This window comes from Lentinula edodes, assembly GCF_021015755.1.
Source record: "Lentinula edodes strain Le(Bin) 0899 ss11 chromosome Unknown C8R40scaffold_13, whole genome shotgun sequence".
NCBI classification, from domain to species: Eukaryota; Fungi; Basidiomycota; class Agaricomycetes; order Agaricales; family Omphalotaceae; genus Lentinula; species Lentinula edodes.
Genome location: NW_025764319.1, coordinates 200,287 through 217,984, shown reverse-complemented (window position 1 = coordinate 217,984; position 17,698 = coordinate 200,287). Strand labels below are relative to the sequence as shown.

The following is a 17,698-nucleotide window of genomic DNA, read 5'->3' as shown; positions in this document are numbered from 1 at the left end:
ATCCTTACTACCTGTAATGCTACCACCGACTGCAGACGCTGATCAGGAAGACCCAACAACTCAGATTACCTGGCCTAATTCGAGGCGGAGAGAATCAGATTCAAGCAATGTCCTCCATGACGAGCCCCAAATACCCTATGAACAGGACACAACGATGACAAGGAAACCAAAGGTTCTGAAGAAGAGACTTTCAACATGGGACTTGATAACGCTCTCGATATCGATGCTCGGAGCTCAGATAGTCTGGACGGTCGAGCTTGGGTATGTTAGCAGGGTCTGGTCTTCGCGTCCTTGCTGACTTTCCTTAGCTATGGAACACCCTTTCTTCTTTCTCTTGGGATTAGCGAACAGCTGACAGCCCTAGTCTGGTTAGCTGGCCCCATTAGTGGGTTGATTGCACAGCCGGTCATTGGTAACAATTATCTTTCTCATGCTCGGAAAACCCTGGATCTAACATACCTCGAACAGGGGCAGTCTCCGACTCTTCAACGTCAAAGTACCGTCGTAGATATTGGGTTATCCTTGCCACGGTTGTACTGGTCGTTTCGACGCTTGTCCTCGCGTATTGTGAAGCATTGGCCGCGTTCTTTGTAGACCTTTTCCAGGTCGGCGCTGGTGACTGGGATGAGAAACGGACAACAAGGGTGCGTTCAAAGTCCCTTAGTTTGACGGTGATTCGAGATTGAAGGGTTTTAGGTTGCCAACACAGCAATATGTTTGGCTATCGTCGCATTCTATCTACTCGACTTTGCTTTAAACGGATTGCAAGGTAAAATGGGCAAAAGTTTCTACTAGCGATACTAAGATACACCTCTTGCCCGCAGCTTCCCTGAGGAACCTACTCCTAGATGTCACTCCAGCCTCTCAGCTCAACGCAGGGAATGCCTGGCATGGACGTATGACCCACGCTGGGAACATCATCGGTTTCGGCTTCGGTGAGGAACCCCTATACTCAAAGCTGTTTTGTTCAAACTCGGAAAAACAGGTTTCCTTCCTTTGGCAAAACTTCCATTCTTCCGACTGCTTGGTGGAACACAATTTCGGAAGTTTTGTATTCTTTGCATCATAATTCTTGTAATCACCGTCTGGACAACGTGTGCTCTACACGAGGAGCAAGAACGCGAGAAGAAGAGCAGCTCGCAAGGGTCTGTCACTTATCTTGAAACTAGTGCAGGTCCTTTGAGACTGAACGGTTTCTGCAGAAAATTCCGCGAAATATGGACCAACATCAAGGTTGCGGTCCTGAATCTTCCAAAACCCATTCGCCGAGTCTGCTACGTACAGTTCTTTGCTTTTATGGGATGGTACGTGGCATGAACCACTCTATCCTTCAATGCTGTTCTAATCGTATATCACAGGTTCCCCTTCTTGTTCTACTCGTATGTGACTATGGTCTTGGAACCTTGGAGCTCACTTCTAATTCTTGGCATCTAGGACTACCTATGTCGGTCAAGTAATGGCTCTAGAACTGGGCAGAGAACCCGATCCTGACCTTGCAACTCGTACCGGAGAGTTCGCCATGCTTCTATACAGCATCGGTATAGCTTACGACTTCCCTTACAAGCTTTGTTTTGATGATCTTGCCATGTAGTGGCTGTGATCGCGGGCACCGTCCTTCCACACTTGGCGAATCGTGATCGTCGACTGATGGCTCACAAAGATGATGTCGACGAAGATGCTGAACTCACTCGAATCAAGAACACAGTACGTCAATGGAAAGCTGAAGCCGCGAGGAACGGAAAACCGCTTCGACTACCCATGATGCCATTCCTGTTGCGCAACATCTGGACCGGTGCTCTCCTTTGGTTCTCCGTACTGACTCTGTCTACGTTCTTCGTGAAGACTGTCACTCAGGTTGGTTATATATTTCGTCTGAGTTCTTTACTCAACGATATATCAGGCAACCGTGTTCATTGCTCTAGTGGGCGTCTGCTGGGCGGTAGCAATGTGGGCACCATTTGCAATCATAATGGAGGTAAGAGCGCACCTCTTTTTTGGTTGAGGAAATCCTTCTTCATGACTTTGTAGCTCCTCAAGGAACTTTCGGAAAACAACCAGCTTTCCAACGACGACAGAAGGCCATTGCATAGCCGTACGCATTCGACGCCCGGCTTGCGAAGTGTACGCTCCAGTGAACGACAGCCTCTTCTTCGGCGACGTTCTCTGGAAGAATTTGGGAACGATGCGAATGATGAATCTTCGCCTCGAACTCCAGTTGCAGGCGGTACTATCTTGGGCGTACACAATCTTGCTATCGTTATGCCGCAGTTCGTGGTAAGATCCACCATATCATGCGTTTCCAAAAGCTCGATACTCAAGGACAGAACTCATCAGGTCGCGGTTGTGACCAGTATAATATTCCGTATTGCAGATGGAAACACCGTTGTTGAAGGAGGTGATGAATCTGATGCATATTTTGGCAAGAACGGCGTTGCTTGGGTATTACGATTTGGTGGAGTGTGTACTCTTGTAGGGTGAGTTCCTTGCGAATCTTGGGATATTCATTCGTGAATAAAATCCTGCTACAGAGCGGTAATCGCGCGGATGGTACCTCCTACCCCAACGGAAAAAGCGATGCGGCGAAGACTTGGTGACATGCGAGATCTCAAGGAGGAAATGGGTGCTTGACGAAAGCGATCTAGTGTAATCTTTCTCTTTTATCATTGGGCCAACCGGGACTACTCTTCGGTACTACAATTCACTATCTACTCACAATGTACGGTGTACTCTATCAACCATGTATGACTTCAAATCTATACCTAATTTCGCAAATGATCCCAAGCGCCCGAATAATTGTCATTGGAATTTGGCGCTAGATACACGTGAACAATTTTTACTTTCTTCCGGACTAAACTACAAATAAAACAACGACGAGGAGGCGTAACTAGTACCAGTACTTGTACCAGTAGCCTGACTCTCGTTCCTCACCATGTCCACGTCCATTTCCCGTCTTAACTCCTCTGTCAGAATACTATGTTCTTCAGTTTCTTCCTGCTCTTCATCAGCTTCAAGGGTCCTCGCGAGTTAGTTATGATATTCCTATCACATCTCACACCACTGACTCAAGCTACATACAGCACCTTCCCGCAGGTATTCTTTAGCTGCAATGAAACAAAAAAGTACGGAAAAGCGGTCGTATGAACGAGAGAATTCGAATGTTCGTATTGGGCCTCGGACAGTATATGCAGATGCAGAGGAGGTGGACGAGGATTCTGGCTCGAGACTTGGTAATAGGAAACCGCCCCTAGCTTTTGGAAGGGACAGGCGGAAGCCGGACTACAAGAACTTCGATGAAAAACATGCACAGTCTCAAGCACGGGTCGATTATTCTACAATGAGAGCTCCGAATCCAATGTTCGCAGAACACCTGAACCATCTCTTTCCCGAGCTGCAGTTCCCACTCGAGCTTGCCCGGCGAATGCTCACTCACGCTAGTCATCCGGCTGCCATCTATGGCCACAATGCCGGGCTCAGTTTCATGGGTCTGCGTCCTTCCGTCCTTTTTGCTTGATCATTTTGTTGAAATATTTGGTTCAGGTCGTCGCGTTATCTCTGCATATCTCTATCTCCTTCTTTCATCCAGTCCTCATCTCAAACCGTCGGACGACCTCGAAGCAATTGTGGCTCAAACCTTGAATACTTATGTCCTCGGGGAGCACATAGGATCTAAATGGGGTCTAGGTCGAGTAATGAGGTGGACGCCAACATTAAAAGCAGATAAATCAAAAGACGCAAGTCCAACGCTTTTAAAAGGGGTCGGGTTGTACAAGGTGCAGGGTGATGCCGTAGCTGCGGTAATTGGTGGAATCTTTGAACAATTCGTACGCGTCAATTCCCTTTACTTGACCACATATCTCATTGTCACCGTTTTCCAGGGAGCGTCCACTGCACATCGTACTTTCCACACTCGAGTGCTACCACATATCCTCGCCAGTAAATTTCATGCGGGTCTTCCAGAGGCTTTCCACGAAGATGTACGTTCTGCGTGCAATCGGTTTGGAGGCTTGCAGGGGCCACTCGTGATAGACAATTCATCATTCCCTCTTCTGACGACGGACCCAAAACAATGATGGTGGAAAGCGAAAGGGAAGGAGACAGGTGCGGAGGTGTCGTCCTTGGATTGATATGAGTCCATCCGCCATGTGTGCCCTCACATCCCAATCGATTTACACAGGGATATCTATCGTACTATATAATCCAAATAAGTATTCAACTTCAGAACGATCCCTTTAGTTCCACAATACTCGTCAGTCAACATTCATCTCTGAGGCGTATGAGTGTGCCTCTGCAATTCTACCGTCTGGTTCGTACTTGGCGAACGATATTTTCGCGGTACCCATGCTTCCGCGTCGTTTGTTTACCAAATTTCTTAAACGTGCAGTTCCCAGTTCCCTGGTCATTCCCAACAAATTATGATTGTATTATGAGCATGGGACTACATGTGTGTGCAAAATGATACAGCAATGCACTGATAAGGAGTAGAGTGATATGGTAGAAGTCTGCGTACAAAAAGATTTGGAGGAAAATGTGTTGCGTCTCTGGTAAGGAACACTACTCCACGAAGCAACCACTCGAGGTGAGAGCACGCTCCAGCTGAGAGGCAATTCTTCTTGGACAAGCTGTAGACACCCGCGAGAAAAAGAATAAATCGCGAGAGGACAATAATGCGAGTCCAGAAATGAGTGAAGAAATTCTCGAGCAAACCTTGGCCTTTTATAGCCTCGCTTTAACCCTAACCTTGACATCTGCGGTCGGCCCGATAATCATCAAACGATCAGTCTTCAACGTTCAACCCTCCGTTCTCCCCGTTTCCACTGCTATTCAAGATGAGCCGCCGCTTGTCCGCTCCTCCAGATTATGCCGCGCTACTGGACAAGTACGACACCTGGATGTTCGACTGCGATGGTGTTCTATGGCAAGGAGACAAACTGATTGATGGCGCAGTGGAAGTCCTGCGACTTCTTCGTGAACGAAGTCCGTTAATCGATACTCGGATCCTTCCTCTCATCTTAGTACTCGCTCTCTACAGAGAAGCAAGTCTTATTCGTCACTAACAACGCCACCAAGTCAAGAAAAAGTTATAAAACCAAATTTGATCATTTGGGGGTCGAGGCGCATGTAGTGAGTCTTGAGAGTTTGATCTCTCAATTTTCCATCCTTCTTCGCATCTCGAATTTCGGACTGTCGATGTTCTTCAATATTGCATTTCACAATGCTAATGGGGCTTTTACGTGATTTTCTAGGATGAAATCTACGGATCTGCCTACGCGACAGCTGTGTATATCTCTTCTGTGTTGAAGCTAGCGAAAGAAAAGAAAGTATATGTTATTGGAATGGCAGGTCTGGAAGAAGAATTGCGCGATGAGGGTGTAGCATACATCGGTGGCACTGTAAGCTTTCTCTGGCATACACACATTTTCTGCTGACTCACTGCGTTGCATTTGCAGGACCCAGTTGACAAAACGTTGGAGTCATTTTCCCTGGAAAATTTTGACTTGGATTCCAATGTAGCTGCAGTAGTCTGCGGCCTGGATACTACCATCAACTATACGAAATATTCGAAAGCGTTCCAATATCTCACACGGAATCCGGGTTGTCAGTTCATTGTCACTAATGAAGACAGTACTTATCCAAGTGCTCATGGTCTTCTTCCTGGGGCGGGCGCAATAAGTGCACCTCTACGCTACGCCCTTGGAAAAGATCCCATCAGTATTGGGAAACCGGCCAAAACGATGCTCGATTGTATCCAAGCCAAGTTTGTACTACTTTCTCTAACTGCCAAACAACATACCTGACTTATCAACAAGAGTTCATTTCGATCCGGCACGAACTATAATGGTTGGTGACAGGCTCAACACCGACATTCTGTTCGGACAGGCGGGAGGAGTATCGACACTACTTGTTTTAACAGGTATTTTTTTTCCAAATGGTCCTTAAATTCGAATTCTTACTTGGTGTAGGTATCACATTGGAAAGTGATATTACGGGTCCGAATGCATCGACAATAGTACCCGATTATGTGACCTCTTCAATTGGAGACTTTCGTTCAGCCTAGAAGTAGAGTGCGAAAGTATTCCATAGAATTATGTATAGATGTCTTTGTATAAATCCGATTGTAATAATGCTATAGAATAGATGAGTAATTACACAATATAGCATTAGTTTTGTTTACTGTCTCGCAAGGAACGAAGATGCTCTTCAGCGAGGGCTTTTATACCACTGACAGTGAGGGCTGCTAACGATGCAGTGATATAGCCCACAAGGGCACCATAAGCAGGAGTCAAAGGCCATGCCTAAAAAACAAACGTCATTATAGTGTGCTCCAGAAGTGACTGATGGGACGAACATACCTGCCATGGTCTGTCCCAGTCAAGAGCAATTGGAATAACCCCTAACCAGCTGCCCAGAACTGCACCCACAGCAGGGTATACCACCGCCCGCTCGATGGGGTTGTATATCCTATTTCAAATCCAAGAGTGAGATTCACAGTTCTTTGACACGTTGAAAGGACATTACCGGAACTCAGCGAACATCCTGATCCAATTTAGTCTGGTCAACAAGCTTTCGGTATCAGATGAAAGAGACGGAATGCCAAAAGTGTAGGCAGGAGGAACAACAGTCAAGACCGCAAGGAGGAGGGCGGATAGGTAAGTTTGCGGGACATAACTGGATAAGTGTTAAATACGGAATATAGATTCTTGCGTCTTGCCGACCTGAACAATGGTGCGCCTAGCAGCACCGTGACAGCATGGAAAAAGACAGAGGTTCCAGCGGCAAATATCCACGCTTTGCCAAGTTGCTAACAAAATATGATCAATATGAAATCAGGTCATGATACTCATATCCTTCTCACCGACAGTTTTCTTCTATCTAAACTTTGCTTTTGCATCTTCTTATCATCCCGAGTGCCCTTGAGAGAATAATCAATCCACCAGTCTCTCAACCACGCGCTCCACCAAGCTTGCAGAACTATCACTCCCAGACAGACGTAAACCAACGTTGATACAGGATTCGCCGTTATAGGTTCCAAAAAGGAATGTTGAGGCCTGTCCCGTGAAGTCGCTTGAGTGGACGCATTAGATTTGGCTCCGTCGAAAAGAGTTGTCGAGCGCGGTAGAAATAGTCCGACGAAGACCATCAAGCTGGAATTTACGCCGACAACGCTGGTGTAACGGGCGAATGGAAAGAAACTGGAGTCCTGGGACGAGTCGGCAGTGTCATCTGCAAGAGCATTGGATTGTACAGCTGCTGTGGAACTGGACTTTAGTGTGAGCTTTTTTTTGCCCATCTCGGAAGTCGTTGTCAGACAACCGGAATGCCAGTTCCGGCATCATGGACGTAGAGCCGCATGATATAAGATGATATAGCATTCCTCAAACGTTTCTGATTTTGAACTCCATCGTGCCCCCTCTGTCTGTCTTCTTATAGAACTTCTCTTAGAAGATCAGCTTACTCTATTTAGTATTTACTCTGTAGTCACGGTAGGACACGACTATGGGCTCGCGAAATAGTACGTCTAGCTCAAACACTGTCACCGATCACTCAGGTACTTGAAAAATGAACTTTTTTGTCTCTGAAGTTCTTACTATGTATTTATCTCTGCTCGCAGATTACCAGAATCGAGAGATTGGTGAATGGCTGTCTCCGTTCGATTTCATGGAGACACAAAGAGTCATTTTACACAGTCGAGCACCGAACACTGGTTTGAAGCCATTGCTATCAGAAGCATACGTACGATGGCGAAATGGAGATGATAGAACGCTTTTGATGTCTGGATTGCGTATGTAGCTGCTATCTCATCTTTGTTGTTTGGTCCAGCTTTTCAACGAAGTTGAATTGATTAGCTGGTGCAGGAAAGTCTATGACAGCGTAAGCAGCGACCTTTCATCTTCACTAGTGCCCAGATATCGAACAATAATATTTACAGCGCTAGCGTCGTTCAAGATCTAAATGAATATTATGAAGGCTGCAAAGTCGCGGTGGTCTGTGTTTTCTGTGACTTTGGACAAATGCAAATGCAAACCACAGACGCATTGATTGCGTCCATGCTTCGTCAGCTTATACAAGCCCATGATACCGTGCACTCAACTGTCGCTTCAATGTACATTCATCACACTTCTCGATCAACTTTTCCAAGATCCGACGAAATTGTCGCCTCATTTTCTACTAGCGTTCAACAATTCGAGTCTGTATTTGTTGTTGTAGATGCTTTGGACGAATGTCCAGACGACCAAACCAGATCTCAAATCATATCTACGCTCAACTCCTTCCCTGTCAGCCTACTATTCACTTCCCGACCCCATCCCTCAATCGATCAGTTACTCGGAGGATGCACACGTCAGGATATCATAGCTGACAAGCATGACCTGTGGATATACTGCGAAGAACGGTTCACTCTCAGTCGTGTTGGCCAGCTATGTTCTCCTGATTCTAAACAAGAAATATTGAATCAAGTGGTCCAAAAAGTAGGGGGAATGTGGGTGATCCCTCCGCATGAAAATTAGATCAATTTTAAGCTGACACTAGGTTTGTGGTTGCGCGGCTTCTTATGGACGCGCTATTGGAGGCCCCCAACGTCAAAGAGGCACTTGGTATAATTCTGACCATGCCGACCGGTCTCCAAGGAACATACGGGAAAACCGTGCAACACATGTGTGAAGGGACTAATCCAGAAATCAAGGACCTGGCCCTTTACTCGTTACTTTGGATCACATTTTCCCGTCGTGTACTTGTATTTTCAGAACTTCAAGAAGCTGTCGCTACGTTGTTAAAGCCAGACAATCCTGGCCAGTGCATAACCAGTGATATCCTTACCAAGCAGTCTCTTCTTGATGCCTGTGCTGGTTTGATCACCATTGAAGACAGGACAGACAAAGTTCGATTGATTCGTACGTTTTTATATACTGTTCAGGTACCATCTCTGATTCCCTTTTGAAGATTACACAGTCCATGAATATCTCGTGAAAGAACAAGTCAATCTATGGACCAATGTACAGCGCACTATGGCTGTTACTTGTGTGTCCTACCTACGTTACATCCTTCCCCGCTTGCAATACAACTCTGAAGTCTATGTAGAAGAGGAAATCCGCAATGCTAACATTCAATATCCATTTTTTGGGTACGCTCTGTTTGAATGGGGTCATCATGTACACAGTTGTGGAGAGCTTAAGCTCGTGAATGAAGTGCTCGCATTGCTTGCGAGCGACACCCATTGCACGCTCAGTCGAATGCTCACTTTTGACGCAATGAACAGCCCAAAATGCACACCATGGTCAGCGTTGCATTTTAGCGCTCACTTTGACCTCGCATCTACGTGTTCAGAAATTATCTATCAACACCAGAAGCGTCACAAAAAGTTCCTCCGTTCCTTGTTCTTGTTCAAGCTTCGTAGCCGTGGATCAGGTTCAAACAAAGATTATTACCTCGATATACAAGATGACTATGAGAGGACTCCTCTCATGATCGCGGCATCCCGAGGAAACTTTGACATGGTTCGGATGTTGTTAGGTCACAACGTCGATGTTGACGCAAGGGACCTTCATGCTCGGACACCCCTTTCATACGCCATGGGGAGTAGGTCGAAAGAGGTCGTTGAGCTTCTTCTCAAACAGGGCGTTCAAGATGTCAATGCGAAAGACATATTTGGCCGCACGCTTCTGTTCGACGCTGTTGACAGCGGCTCTACGGACCTAGTTTTGTTGTTGCTTCATTACCATGATAATGTCCGACTCAATGCAGAGGATCATTCAAGGCGATCAGCTTTATCACACGTAGCACAATATGGTTACAGCGATGTGGTCAAAACACTACTTCAAGACGAAGGTATCAACGTAAATCAGAGAGATGGGAAGGGTATGGTTCCACTTCTGTATGCATCCATGGAGGGACACGCACTAGTGACTAGGATTTTGTGCGACAGGAAAGATATCTCTATAAATGCTTCAAATGATGATGGCCGATGCTCTCTTTCTTTGGCGGCACAACGGGGTTATGAGAGTGTTGTGAAATACCTCTTAGCCTCCCCGGAAATAGACGTAAACCTCGCAGATTTGAAACTTCGAACTGCTCTGTCTTTCGGTGCCCAACACGGAAGAACTGAAATAGTTCGTGCTTTACTTTCTCGAAAGGAGGTCGCAGTCAACAGGAGGGATATTTTGGGCCGTAGTCCACTATCATACGCAGCTGACCAAACAACAAAAGGCGAGGAAGTTGTATCACTCTTATTAGCTGCAGGAGCTGATGAAGACTCCGTTGACAACTTTGGCCTCACTCCTCTTAAATATGCTCTGAAGAGAGGAAATCGCGGAATTGTCAACATTCTACTTTCTTGTCCAACACTTTCCCTGAGAACTACAGCTGGTAGTCGCAGTATCCTTTCATATGCAGCTGAATACGGGTGGACGGATATGATTGAAAATATGATGGAACATCCTGAAATTGATCTCAACGAGAAGGATGATCAAGGGATGGATGTGCTGGCATACGCGACAATGAAAGGCCACCTAGAAATTGTCCACCTACTTCTGGCCCGATACGAGACTGATATCACTAGCTCAGATGTCCATCATAAGACCCCCTTGCATCATGCCGCATCATTCGGAAGCGAGCCGATTGTAAAGCTCCTCATATCCAAACTAAGCTCAGCCTACATAAACCAGCTGGATGATTTGGGTAGATCACCTCTTTCCCTTGCATCACTCAACGGCCACCTTGACGTAGTGAAAACGCTTCTTCCTTTGAAGGACCTGCATATAAATTCCACAGATAAGTCCGGGCTCACACCTCTCTTCCACGCTGCAAGCTCTGGGCATCTCGAAATCGTCCGTTTACTATTGCAGCAACAGGACTTGGAGGTCTGGTCACTGAATTACCAAGGACAGAGTGTTTTAACAGAAGTTGCAAAGCAAGGGCATGTCGATGTCCTCAGCCTTCTACTTGCTCATAGCGGTGCCAGCAGAATGGTAGATTTAAAGGACGGAAACTTTCGTACGCCACTTAGTTATGCAGCTCAACACGGAAGAACGGAAGTAGTGAGACGGTTACTGGAATGTCCTGAGGTGGATCCGCAATCTAAAGATTGTTTGAACACTGTTTTCGAATATGCGGCTGAAATGAAATACAGGAGGGACGTTGGAGTAGGGAGTTATATCAATGTGATGACGATGGTATCTTCTGCAACAAATCAAGGTCCCAACGCTATGAGGTTTGATGTACAAACATTTGTTTGATACATATGTATCGCTACAGTGACTGGGCAAAGTTGTAAAATACTAAATTATTCGTCATTTGTCCAAATCTTCTGGATCTCTTTCTTGAAAGGATCTAATGTGAATTCCACCGCAGAGCAAGGATACTGGATATCAAACTTTTCAAGCACACTAGGATGCAGAATGCCTAGGGTGCCAAGAACAAGGTCATCGTGGACATGGATAATCGTCTTGGCATCCTGTTTGAGCTTTTCTAATGTGCCTTTCCTTCTAAGAGGTGGCGAACGATAATAAATCGTAGCCGCTCGACCAGGAAAGAACATAGGATCTAAGAACTAGCTTGAGAAGAATATAGGATATTTGCTGACCGGAAGCAACGTACCGGAGGTTTCCTTCATATAATAACCAGTTTCTGCATTTGAGTCAGAGCTGCTGATGCGCGGGATCTCCAGCATCTTCATTGCTCGGTCAAAGACACCATGCACAATCTCAAAACCAGCAGTTTTGTTGCACCAGACGGCGGCAGCATGTCGCTCGTTCCTCGATTGCCTTTCTCGCTTTATATCTTTGAAAACAACATCGCCAGTCTCAAAGATTTTCAAGGGCAAAGAATGAGAACGATTCTCCCGGATTGTTTTCAGCAGTCCAGGGATCAAGGTCGTACGTACGACTTGGAATTCCAAAGTCTTCGGATTAGCAATCTTGACTGCCGTGTTGTTATCGTCCTCGTGGTTGAGGAAGGCGAAATTCTCTTCGTGAGAGCACTGACCACGCACCAATATGGATATGAGTTACCTATGAGACAAGAGAAACAGACGAACCAAAGTCAATGGAAGGACCTCCACCCAGCCAGCTAAAGCCCACTCTAATCGCACTATATCGCTCAACTTGTTTATTGCTGAAGGTTGTCCAACAGTCGTTGTGGGTGGGAACGTGTGCGGCAAATTATTGAATCCATAGGCAATAGCAGCATCCTCCATTATATCGCACTCGTGGAAGATGTCGGGTCGAGTTGGAGGCATACTGACCTCAATTTCGTCCGCGTTAGTTGTCGACACGTTAGGGAACAAAGACATTTTGCTCAGGAGATTTGCCACCTGGTCAGATTTCAGTGAAAGGCCCGTACAGGAGTTGATATAGGAAGCGTGTGCCAGCATTGTTCGCTCGGAGAGATCGGGTGATATCTTCGTAGTACCGTCAGGTAGAACCATTTTTACAGGCTCGATTCTGGATTTTTAAACGGCATAAGGACAATAGACATAGGAGACAGAAGGTAACTGACGTGAACGGTTCTGCGCAGTATTCGGAGAACATTGTTGCCACCATGTTTACGACGATATCTAGCTTTGTTTGATCTGTGGCTGTCACATCTATGAAGACATTTGTTGTGTTGAGTGTGATTTTGCTGTGGTTGGAATTTATTATGGGAGGCATAGACAAAACACGATCTTCGGCATCATAGATAATCGGGTACACTGGTGAATCTCGGATGATGTGAAGATAACGCGAAAGCTGCTTGTCGGACTGCAATCTAACGATGAATTTTACAAGCACTCGGGCCAAATATAACTCGCACCTCGTATAAGTTCATCAGCTCTTCAGCAGTGTACTCCTGCTCCTTGTTTAAAGGCGCAAATTTGATGTTCTTTGGGGCCCTTGCTTCGTATCTGAAGGGACCTTTCAGAGTATCCAGATCGTGAGTTCCAATCGCGACTAATTGACGCCTTCGGCAAATATTCTGGTGGAGTTTGTCCTGTAGATCGATGAAGGATGCATACGATCTTGGGGTGAATTTGATGTTGCGAAGGATCGCGCAAGCGAACAGTGGTCTAACTTGTTTGGTCTGTACTGTGTTTAGCTTGCTAGATCCGTCGTCAATAAGTAATCACGCACCTCCGGATGAATCGTCACTGTTAACAAATCTGATTCACCTTTTGGAGGATACACAAGCATGTATCTAGGTGCCTTTTCTTTACCGAGGAAGACCTTGAGTGCCCGAGCGATACCCTCGATACATAGCAAGTCATATCTGAGTTCGAGCAAGAGTTCAGTGATATGGAGAACTTTCTAGGTTGGCGACCACCGCACCTATTAGCGGGTGTCTCTATTTTGAGTTGCTGATTGAAAGTCAGGGAAAAAACCACGACCAGCAAATCGTCTGGACTCACCGGACGCTCAGCAGGCAGACCTTTCTTGATAGCCTCTTCCACTTCTGCGGTGGTCTATCATAACATCTTCGTTTAACGAATAGTCCTACTGTCACTTGTACTTCACGCACATCTTCATCTAGCTCGACACCATATTCAAAACAAAGCGTGTCAAATTCCTCGGTAGCTGGCAGATGATTTAGCGATATGTCTCAGTAAAATCGTGGATTATTCACTAAATTCTTGTCCTAAGCGTTCCCAGAGTTCAGCCTTGTCAACTGCAACGGTGGGCATTGCGGATAAGTTGATGAGCAGTGAGAACGAGTCATGATCAGATCAGATCAGATCATATCTTATCATATCTACACGTGAGGACTTTGACTTTACCATCACAATGTCGTTTCGTCCTCGCAACCCGTACTACCTTCGAATATCCAAGAAAGATGTTTTGGCTATCTATGTGAGGTTCTGACGCTCTAACAACAAAATGTGTCGTTGAATTCTTTCGAAGTTGTACCTCGACGATAGACATGTTGATTGGATGAATGATATAATTTTGCAACATGTCCTCGAAGATCTGAGGCCAAAGTCGGTCACTTTTTATTGTTCTGGCGACTCAAGAGTCCAATGATGCGTTAGGATAATACCTAAGCTACAAGCAGAGGTGGATCTTACCTCGGGAACAGGCGGACTTCCATCGACGAAGAAGGCAACTGTAGAAACTCATCGAGGAGGTGCGCTCATTATTGAAATGTTACAGTGACTCACCCATCTGACTTCATTGGCAGAGACCTATCAATTCTGTTATTTCTTTCGTAAAACTCAACCTCACACCGTTGTTCTCAAGGTAAGGACACCATTATGATACACTCATAGTCATAACGCATTATTGGCTAGACGCGTACATATACGGCGGCACCTCCACAAAAACAAAATATGATGCTTCCGCCAACCATACCAGCGAAGGCAATGAAAAGAAAATCCAAAACAGGCGGTGTTAGTCAAATATTGCGTAAAAAGCAAAAGACCAAGGGGAAAAGTAGAGCCATCGATGATAGTGAATCGGAAGAACCTTTGTCTGAAGAATACGCCGAGGTCAACAATACATCCGGTGCTACACCAGGGATAAGACTAAGGCAGACTGCTGCTCTGGATCTTGACGGAGACTCTCATATGCGTGAGGGAGACGACGAGAATGATGATGATGATGACAACGACGATGATGATTATATTCCAAAACCTCGAAAGAACGAAAAGGCGCGAGCTAAAACGATACATTTTTCGCTAGAAATCGAAGACGACGAGGAAGAAAAGCCAAAACCTTTATTGCACCTTAAATACCAAGGATTCAAAATACTAGGCAGCTGCTTATGCATTGTTGTTGAACCATGGCCACCCCTACATGCATCATCGCGTGCGCCGTCCATTCTACGATCTACTCCTCGTGCTCCTAGCATTGCCCCGCGAGATTTTGTTACAGCCAATGAAGCTCGGGCCCGGTCAAAGACACCTCTCTTTCTTCCTGACCCTGATGAGCGGGATAGAAGTGCGACACCGTTCCCAGATGCTATTCATGTACGCCCATTTCCGTTGTATGATAATGAGGGTGTGGATGAGGACATGGATGATGCTGACTATGGAGGGATGATGGAATTCAGTCAAATACTCAACGCAGCAGGTGATGTTCGTGCAGGTGCTTTGGATGACGATGAAGATATGGAAGGAGCAGTCTTTTTTGGAGACGCAGATGAAATTAGGGAGTTATGATAACGTGATGTCTAGTACAAGATGCAAAAAATAATGAAAATACTTATGCTCTTCCGATTTCACGTAGTATCTCCATTTTTCGAGGTTCAGCGACGACACGGAATCCAGCATTGACCATGTCAAACTGACCGTGTCCTCCAGACAGTGCTCGAAGGCGGCTGTTGTAATCCAGCATTTGGCTGAGTGGAGCTAGAGCATGGACAAAACGTCTGAGCTTTGGAGATGCACCGGATCCTGTGAGATTCGAAGATGAAGGTGAGAGCATATCAGGAGGGATATAATTTCCTTCCACTGGATATCCTACAACTTCGTCCATTCCGTCAGATATTCCGTCGCCAAGATCCTGTAATTCTGCGCCGTGCTCAGTTAGATCCTTCACTACTTTACCAAGAGTGTCTTCAGTCGCAGCTACTTTGAAAAAGGAGTATGGTTCCATAAGCGAGCCCATGCCGGCTTTCCGTATACGATTGCGCATAATGATGGCGCTCGCGCCCGTAAGTAAAGATAACGGGGACGGAGTGGACCATTCGCGGATCTGTATGCGGAGATGTGACATGGGTAGCGAGGAATGTGGAGAGCTCGAAAGGGCAGTTGCAATTCCTGAAGCTATCAAAAGTTCTGGATTTGCAGTGGAAGACGATTCCGGGGAAGGTATAGCAACTCCTGCTTTATTCAAAACAAGATTTCCATCCCAAAGTGGGCTACCTTCTTCATCGTCCTGTAGAGGCCGGATATCCAACGCAACAACAACGGAAGTCCCAGCTATATCCGCTTTATCGTTATTGGTAATAAGCGGCTTTTCATAATGAGGAGGATCGTAGTTTGGACCCAGGGATTCTCGATAACTAACACGGCGTTTGCCCAGCTCGAAGTTGGCTTGGAATTCACTACGGAGTCGTCCTTCAACAATTTCGAGATGTAGAGCTCCTAGACCATGGACTAATATCTGCCCTTCCTGAAGGTCGTAACGAACAGAAGGATCCGTACGGGAGAGCGATTCCAATGCATTTTGTACGGGTTCCAGATCAGAATGAGAGTGTGGTATAACAGAAGCCGAGATAACTGCTTTGGGAGGTACGATATCTTGCATGACTGACCGAGCCGAAGGAGGAGCTCCTGGAGATACAAGAGTGTCGCCTGTACGGGTAAATTTGAGACCTAATACAACGCCCACTGCACCAAACGGTAGTTCGTCGACCTCTACAGGCTCCGAAGCGTACATGAGCAGAAGTTTAGAAACTTTTTCCTTCTGGTTCCGAGTTGCATTTAGAACCGCGCTTTGCCTCGTTAGCTTCCCTGTATGGTTGGTTCTATGAGACGAGGATCGTTTGCGAACAAGTTTAACGCGTACCCGAGTAAACCCGTACATAGGTCATCCAGCCTCGTTTCTGATCCCAGCTGACTTTCCACGCTAACATACGCAACGGTGCATTTTTGGCAGAGTCGTGAGGGACATCTAGAGGACTAGCGAATAATTCCCCGACATAATCCATCGCAATGCTGGTTCCGATGTGTTTGATCGCCGAGCCACAGACCACAGGTAAGATTTTGTTCTCGAGCGTACTCTTCCGTAGATGAGGGATGATATCAGAATATTTGATACCAAGATAGGAAGAAGGCTCTGAGGGTAGTGCGAGCAGTGTTTCCATGAGATCCTCTGAGAACATTGAGAGGTTTTCTAGTAGTTGGGTGCGCGCAGGTGCAAGTTGAGGTATAATAGGATGATGAGAAGGTATGAATTCGAGTTCTTCCAGGGCCTGGACGTCGGTAGGTAGCGGATAGCAAGTAGATTCTCCAGCTTCGTTCCATCGCCATATCTCCCACTTCAGGAGGTCGACGAGACCTTGTATACCAGGCTCCGCATGCATGTAGTCTTGCGGGTCAAATGACGCGATAGGGAGCGTCAAGACCATTGGATGAGGGTGGAGACGGTGCGTGAGCAGAGAACGGATAGACAGTTTGAAGGAAGCCCCTGGACGATCCTGCTTGTTCAAGAACATCATACGTGTCGGGACTCCATACCTAAATGGTTGAAGTTAGTTTCATATTCTCGCACTGATGATGTGAAGCTCACCTATGCCACGTACCTATCTAATTGTTTCCACACACCTTTTGTCTGTGCTTCGACACCTTCCACGGAGTCGATTAGGACGACAGCACCATCGATGACACGACTGGCGCTTTCAACTTCCATTCCAAAGTCGGCATGGCCTGGTGTATCGATAAGATTGAACGTCCAGTTTTTCCATTTCACTGGAATACTAGCCGACTGGATTGTAATTCCGCGTTCCCTTTCCGCAGGAAGAAAGTCTGTCGTGGTACTGCCTGTATCTACGGATCCAGAAGCCGTTATGTAGGATGACTGGAGCAGGATTGATTCAGTTAGAGTAGTTTTGCCAGAATCTTGTGTGCAATGAGCACAGGAACTGTCAATAAGGACGTCAACACACCGATATGTGCTACCAGAGCCATGTTTCGGATTTTACTGGCATCATGGGAGACACTGGTGGAAATTTTGCGACAAGGAGCTGGACATTTCCTGACGAAGGAAAACCATAGTCGCGGCTGCATAACAAG

General features: G+C 46.2%; 9 protein-coding genes across 9 annotated transcripts; 6 read left to right on the top strand and 3 right to left on the bottom strand.

Annotated features, from left to right (window-relative positions):
* Positions 1-16: 16 nt before the first annotated feature.
* Positions 17-2,874, top strand: C8R40DRAFT_1185013 (uncharacterized protein; the record flags this gene model as incomplete). Its single annotated transcript, XM_046232994.1, has 14 exons — positions 17-261; positions 309-412; positions 469-644; positions 697-769; positions 825-935; positions 986-1,145; positions 1,203-1,304; positions 1,359-1,379; positions 1,435-1,538; positions 1,592-1,854; positions 1,901-1,975; positions 2,029-2,274; positions 2,335-2,474; positions 2,529-2,874. 14 exons carry the CDS (start codon positions 17-19, stop codon positions 2,626-2,628), a joined length of 1,920 nt encoding a protein of 639 aa, XP_046087397.1. The 3' UTR covers positions 2,629-2,874.
* A 478-nt stretch (positions 2,875-3,352) lies between these two features.
* On the top strand, positions 3,353-4,070 carry C8R40DRAFT_1042678 (uncharacterized protein; the record flags this gene model as incomplete). The annotated part of the gene is made up of 3 exons (XM_046224106.1): positions 3,353-3,482; positions 3,538-3,821; positions 3,876-4,070. The coding sequence occupies 3 exons, from the start codon at positions 3,353-3,355 to the stop codon at positions 4,068-4,070; spliced, it is 609 nt and encodes a 202-aa protein (XP_046087396.1).
* A 756-nt stretch (positions 4,071-4,826) lies between these two features.
* On the top strand, positions 4,827-6,055 carry C8R40DRAFT_1042568 (HAD-like domain-containing protein; the record flags this gene model as incomplete). Its single annotated transcript, XM_046224092.1, has 6 exons — positions 4,827-4,974; positions 5,030-5,121; positions 5,244-5,390; positions 5,448-5,755; positions 5,808-5,911; positions 5,961-6,055. The coding sequence occupies 6 exons, from the start codon at positions 4,827-4,829 to the stop codon at positions 6,053-6,055; spliced, it is 894 nt and encodes a 297-aa protein (XP_046087395.1).
* An 82-nt stretch (positions 6,056-6,137) lies between these two features.
* On the bottom strand, positions 6,138-7,381 carry C8R40DRAFT_1099209 (GPI biosynthesis protein family Pig-F-domain-containing protein). The gene is made up of 5 exons (XM_046227851.1): positions 6,854-7,381; positions 6,714-6,799; positions 6,517-6,666; positions 6,351-6,459; positions 6,138-6,293 (listed from the first exon to the last, which is right to left on the bottom strand). The coding sequence occupies exons 1-5, from the start codon at positions 7,286-7,288 to the stop codon at positions 6,159-6,161; spliced, it is 915 nt and encodes a 304-aa protein (XP_046087394.1). The 5' UTR covers positions 7,289-7,381; the 3' UTR covers positions 6,138-6,158.
* On the top strand, positions 7,381-10,819 carry C8R40DRAFT_126374 (ankyrin repeat-containing domain protein). Its single transcript, XM_046233875.1, has 7 exons — positions 7,381-7,546; positions 7,610-7,780; positions 7,845-7,869; positions 7,928-8,476; positions 8,527-8,888; positions 8,947-10,200; positions 10,293-10,819. The coding sequence occupies exons 1-7, from the start codon at positions 7,495-7,497 to the stop codon at positions 10,361-10,363; spliced, it is 2,484 nt and encodes an 827-aa protein (XP_046087393.1). The 5' UTR covers positions 7,381-7,494; the 3' UTR covers positions 10,364-10,819.
* On the top strand, positions 10,668-11,048 carry C8R40DRAFT_993078 (ankyrin repeat-containing domain protein; the record flags this gene model as incomplete). The annotated part of the gene is made up of 1 exon (XM_046236744.1): positions 10,668-11,048. A coding segment is annotated over one exon (381 nt), but the record flags the coding sequence as incomplete, so codon positions are not given.
* Positions 11,049-11,275: 227 nt separating this feature from the next.
* On the bottom strand, positions 11,276-13,648 carry C8R40DRAFT_1160151 (phenylalanyl-tRNA synthetase subunit beta; the record flags this gene model as incomplete). The annotated part of the gene is made up of 10 exons (XM_046229975.1): positions 11,276-11,535; positions 11,590-11,971; positions 12,029-12,434; positions 12,490-12,731; positions 12,784-13,050; positions 13,101-13,236; positions 13,296-13,324; positions 13,376-13,429; positions 13,486-13,541; positions 13,591-13,648. 10 exons carry the CDS (start codon positions 13,646-13,648, stop codon positions 11,276-11,278), a joined length of 1,890 nt encoding a protein of 629 aa, XP_046087391.1.
* Positions 13,649-13,748: 100 nt separating this feature from the next.
* On the top strand, positions 13,749-15,121 carry C8R40DRAFT_1042868 (uncharacterized protein; the record flags this gene model as incomplete). Its single annotated transcript, XM_046224118.1, has 5 exons — positions 13,749-13,814; positions 13,866-13,942; positions 13,994-14,088; positions 14,143-14,201; positions 14,252-15,121. The coding sequence occupies 5 exons, from the start codon at positions 13,749-13,751 to the stop codon at positions 15,119-15,121; spliced, it is 1,167 nt and encodes a 388-aa protein (XP_046087390.1).
* Positions 15,122-15,164: 43 nt separating this feature from the next.
* Positions 15,165-17,692, bottom strand: C8R40DRAFT_1160149 (P-loop containing nucleoside triphosphate hydrolase protein; the record flags this gene model as incomplete). The annotated part of the gene is made up of 4 exons (XM_046229974.1): positions 15,165-16,417; positions 16,473-17,143; positions 17,209-17,524; positions 17,572-17,692. The coding sequence occupies 4 exons, from the start codon at positions 17,690-17,692 to the stop codon at positions 15,165-15,167; spliced, it is 2,361 nt and encodes a 786-aa protein (XP_046087389.1).
* Positions 17,693-17,698: the final 6 nt, after the last annotated feature.

Coding starts and splice junctions, on each gene's coding strand:
- C8R40DRAFT_126374 (XM_046233875.1), top strand. CDS start 7,495: ATGGGCTCGCGAAATAGTACGTCTAGCTCAAACACTGTCACCGATCAC. Junction 8,477..8,526: donor GTCCAAAAAGTAGGGGGAAT/GTGGGTGATCCC, acceptor AGCTGACACTAG/GTTTGTGGTTGCGCGGCTTC. Junction 10,201..10,292: donor AGCTGACCAAACAACAAAAG/GCGAGGAAGTTG, acceptor TATGCTCTGAAG/AGAGGAAATCGCGGAATTGT.
- C8R40DRAFT_1099209 (XM_046227851.1), bottom strand. CDS start 7,288: ATGGGCAAAAAAAAGCTCACACTAAAGTCCAGTTCCACAGCAGCTGTA. Junction 6,800..6,853: donor TAGATAGAAGAAAACTGTCG/GTGAGAAGGATA, acceptor ATATTTTGTTAG/CAACTTGGCAAAGCGTGGAT. Junction 6,294..6,350: donor ACTGGGACAGACCATGGCAG/GTATGTTCGTCC, acceptor TTTGTTTTTTAG/GCATGGCCTTTGACTCCTGC.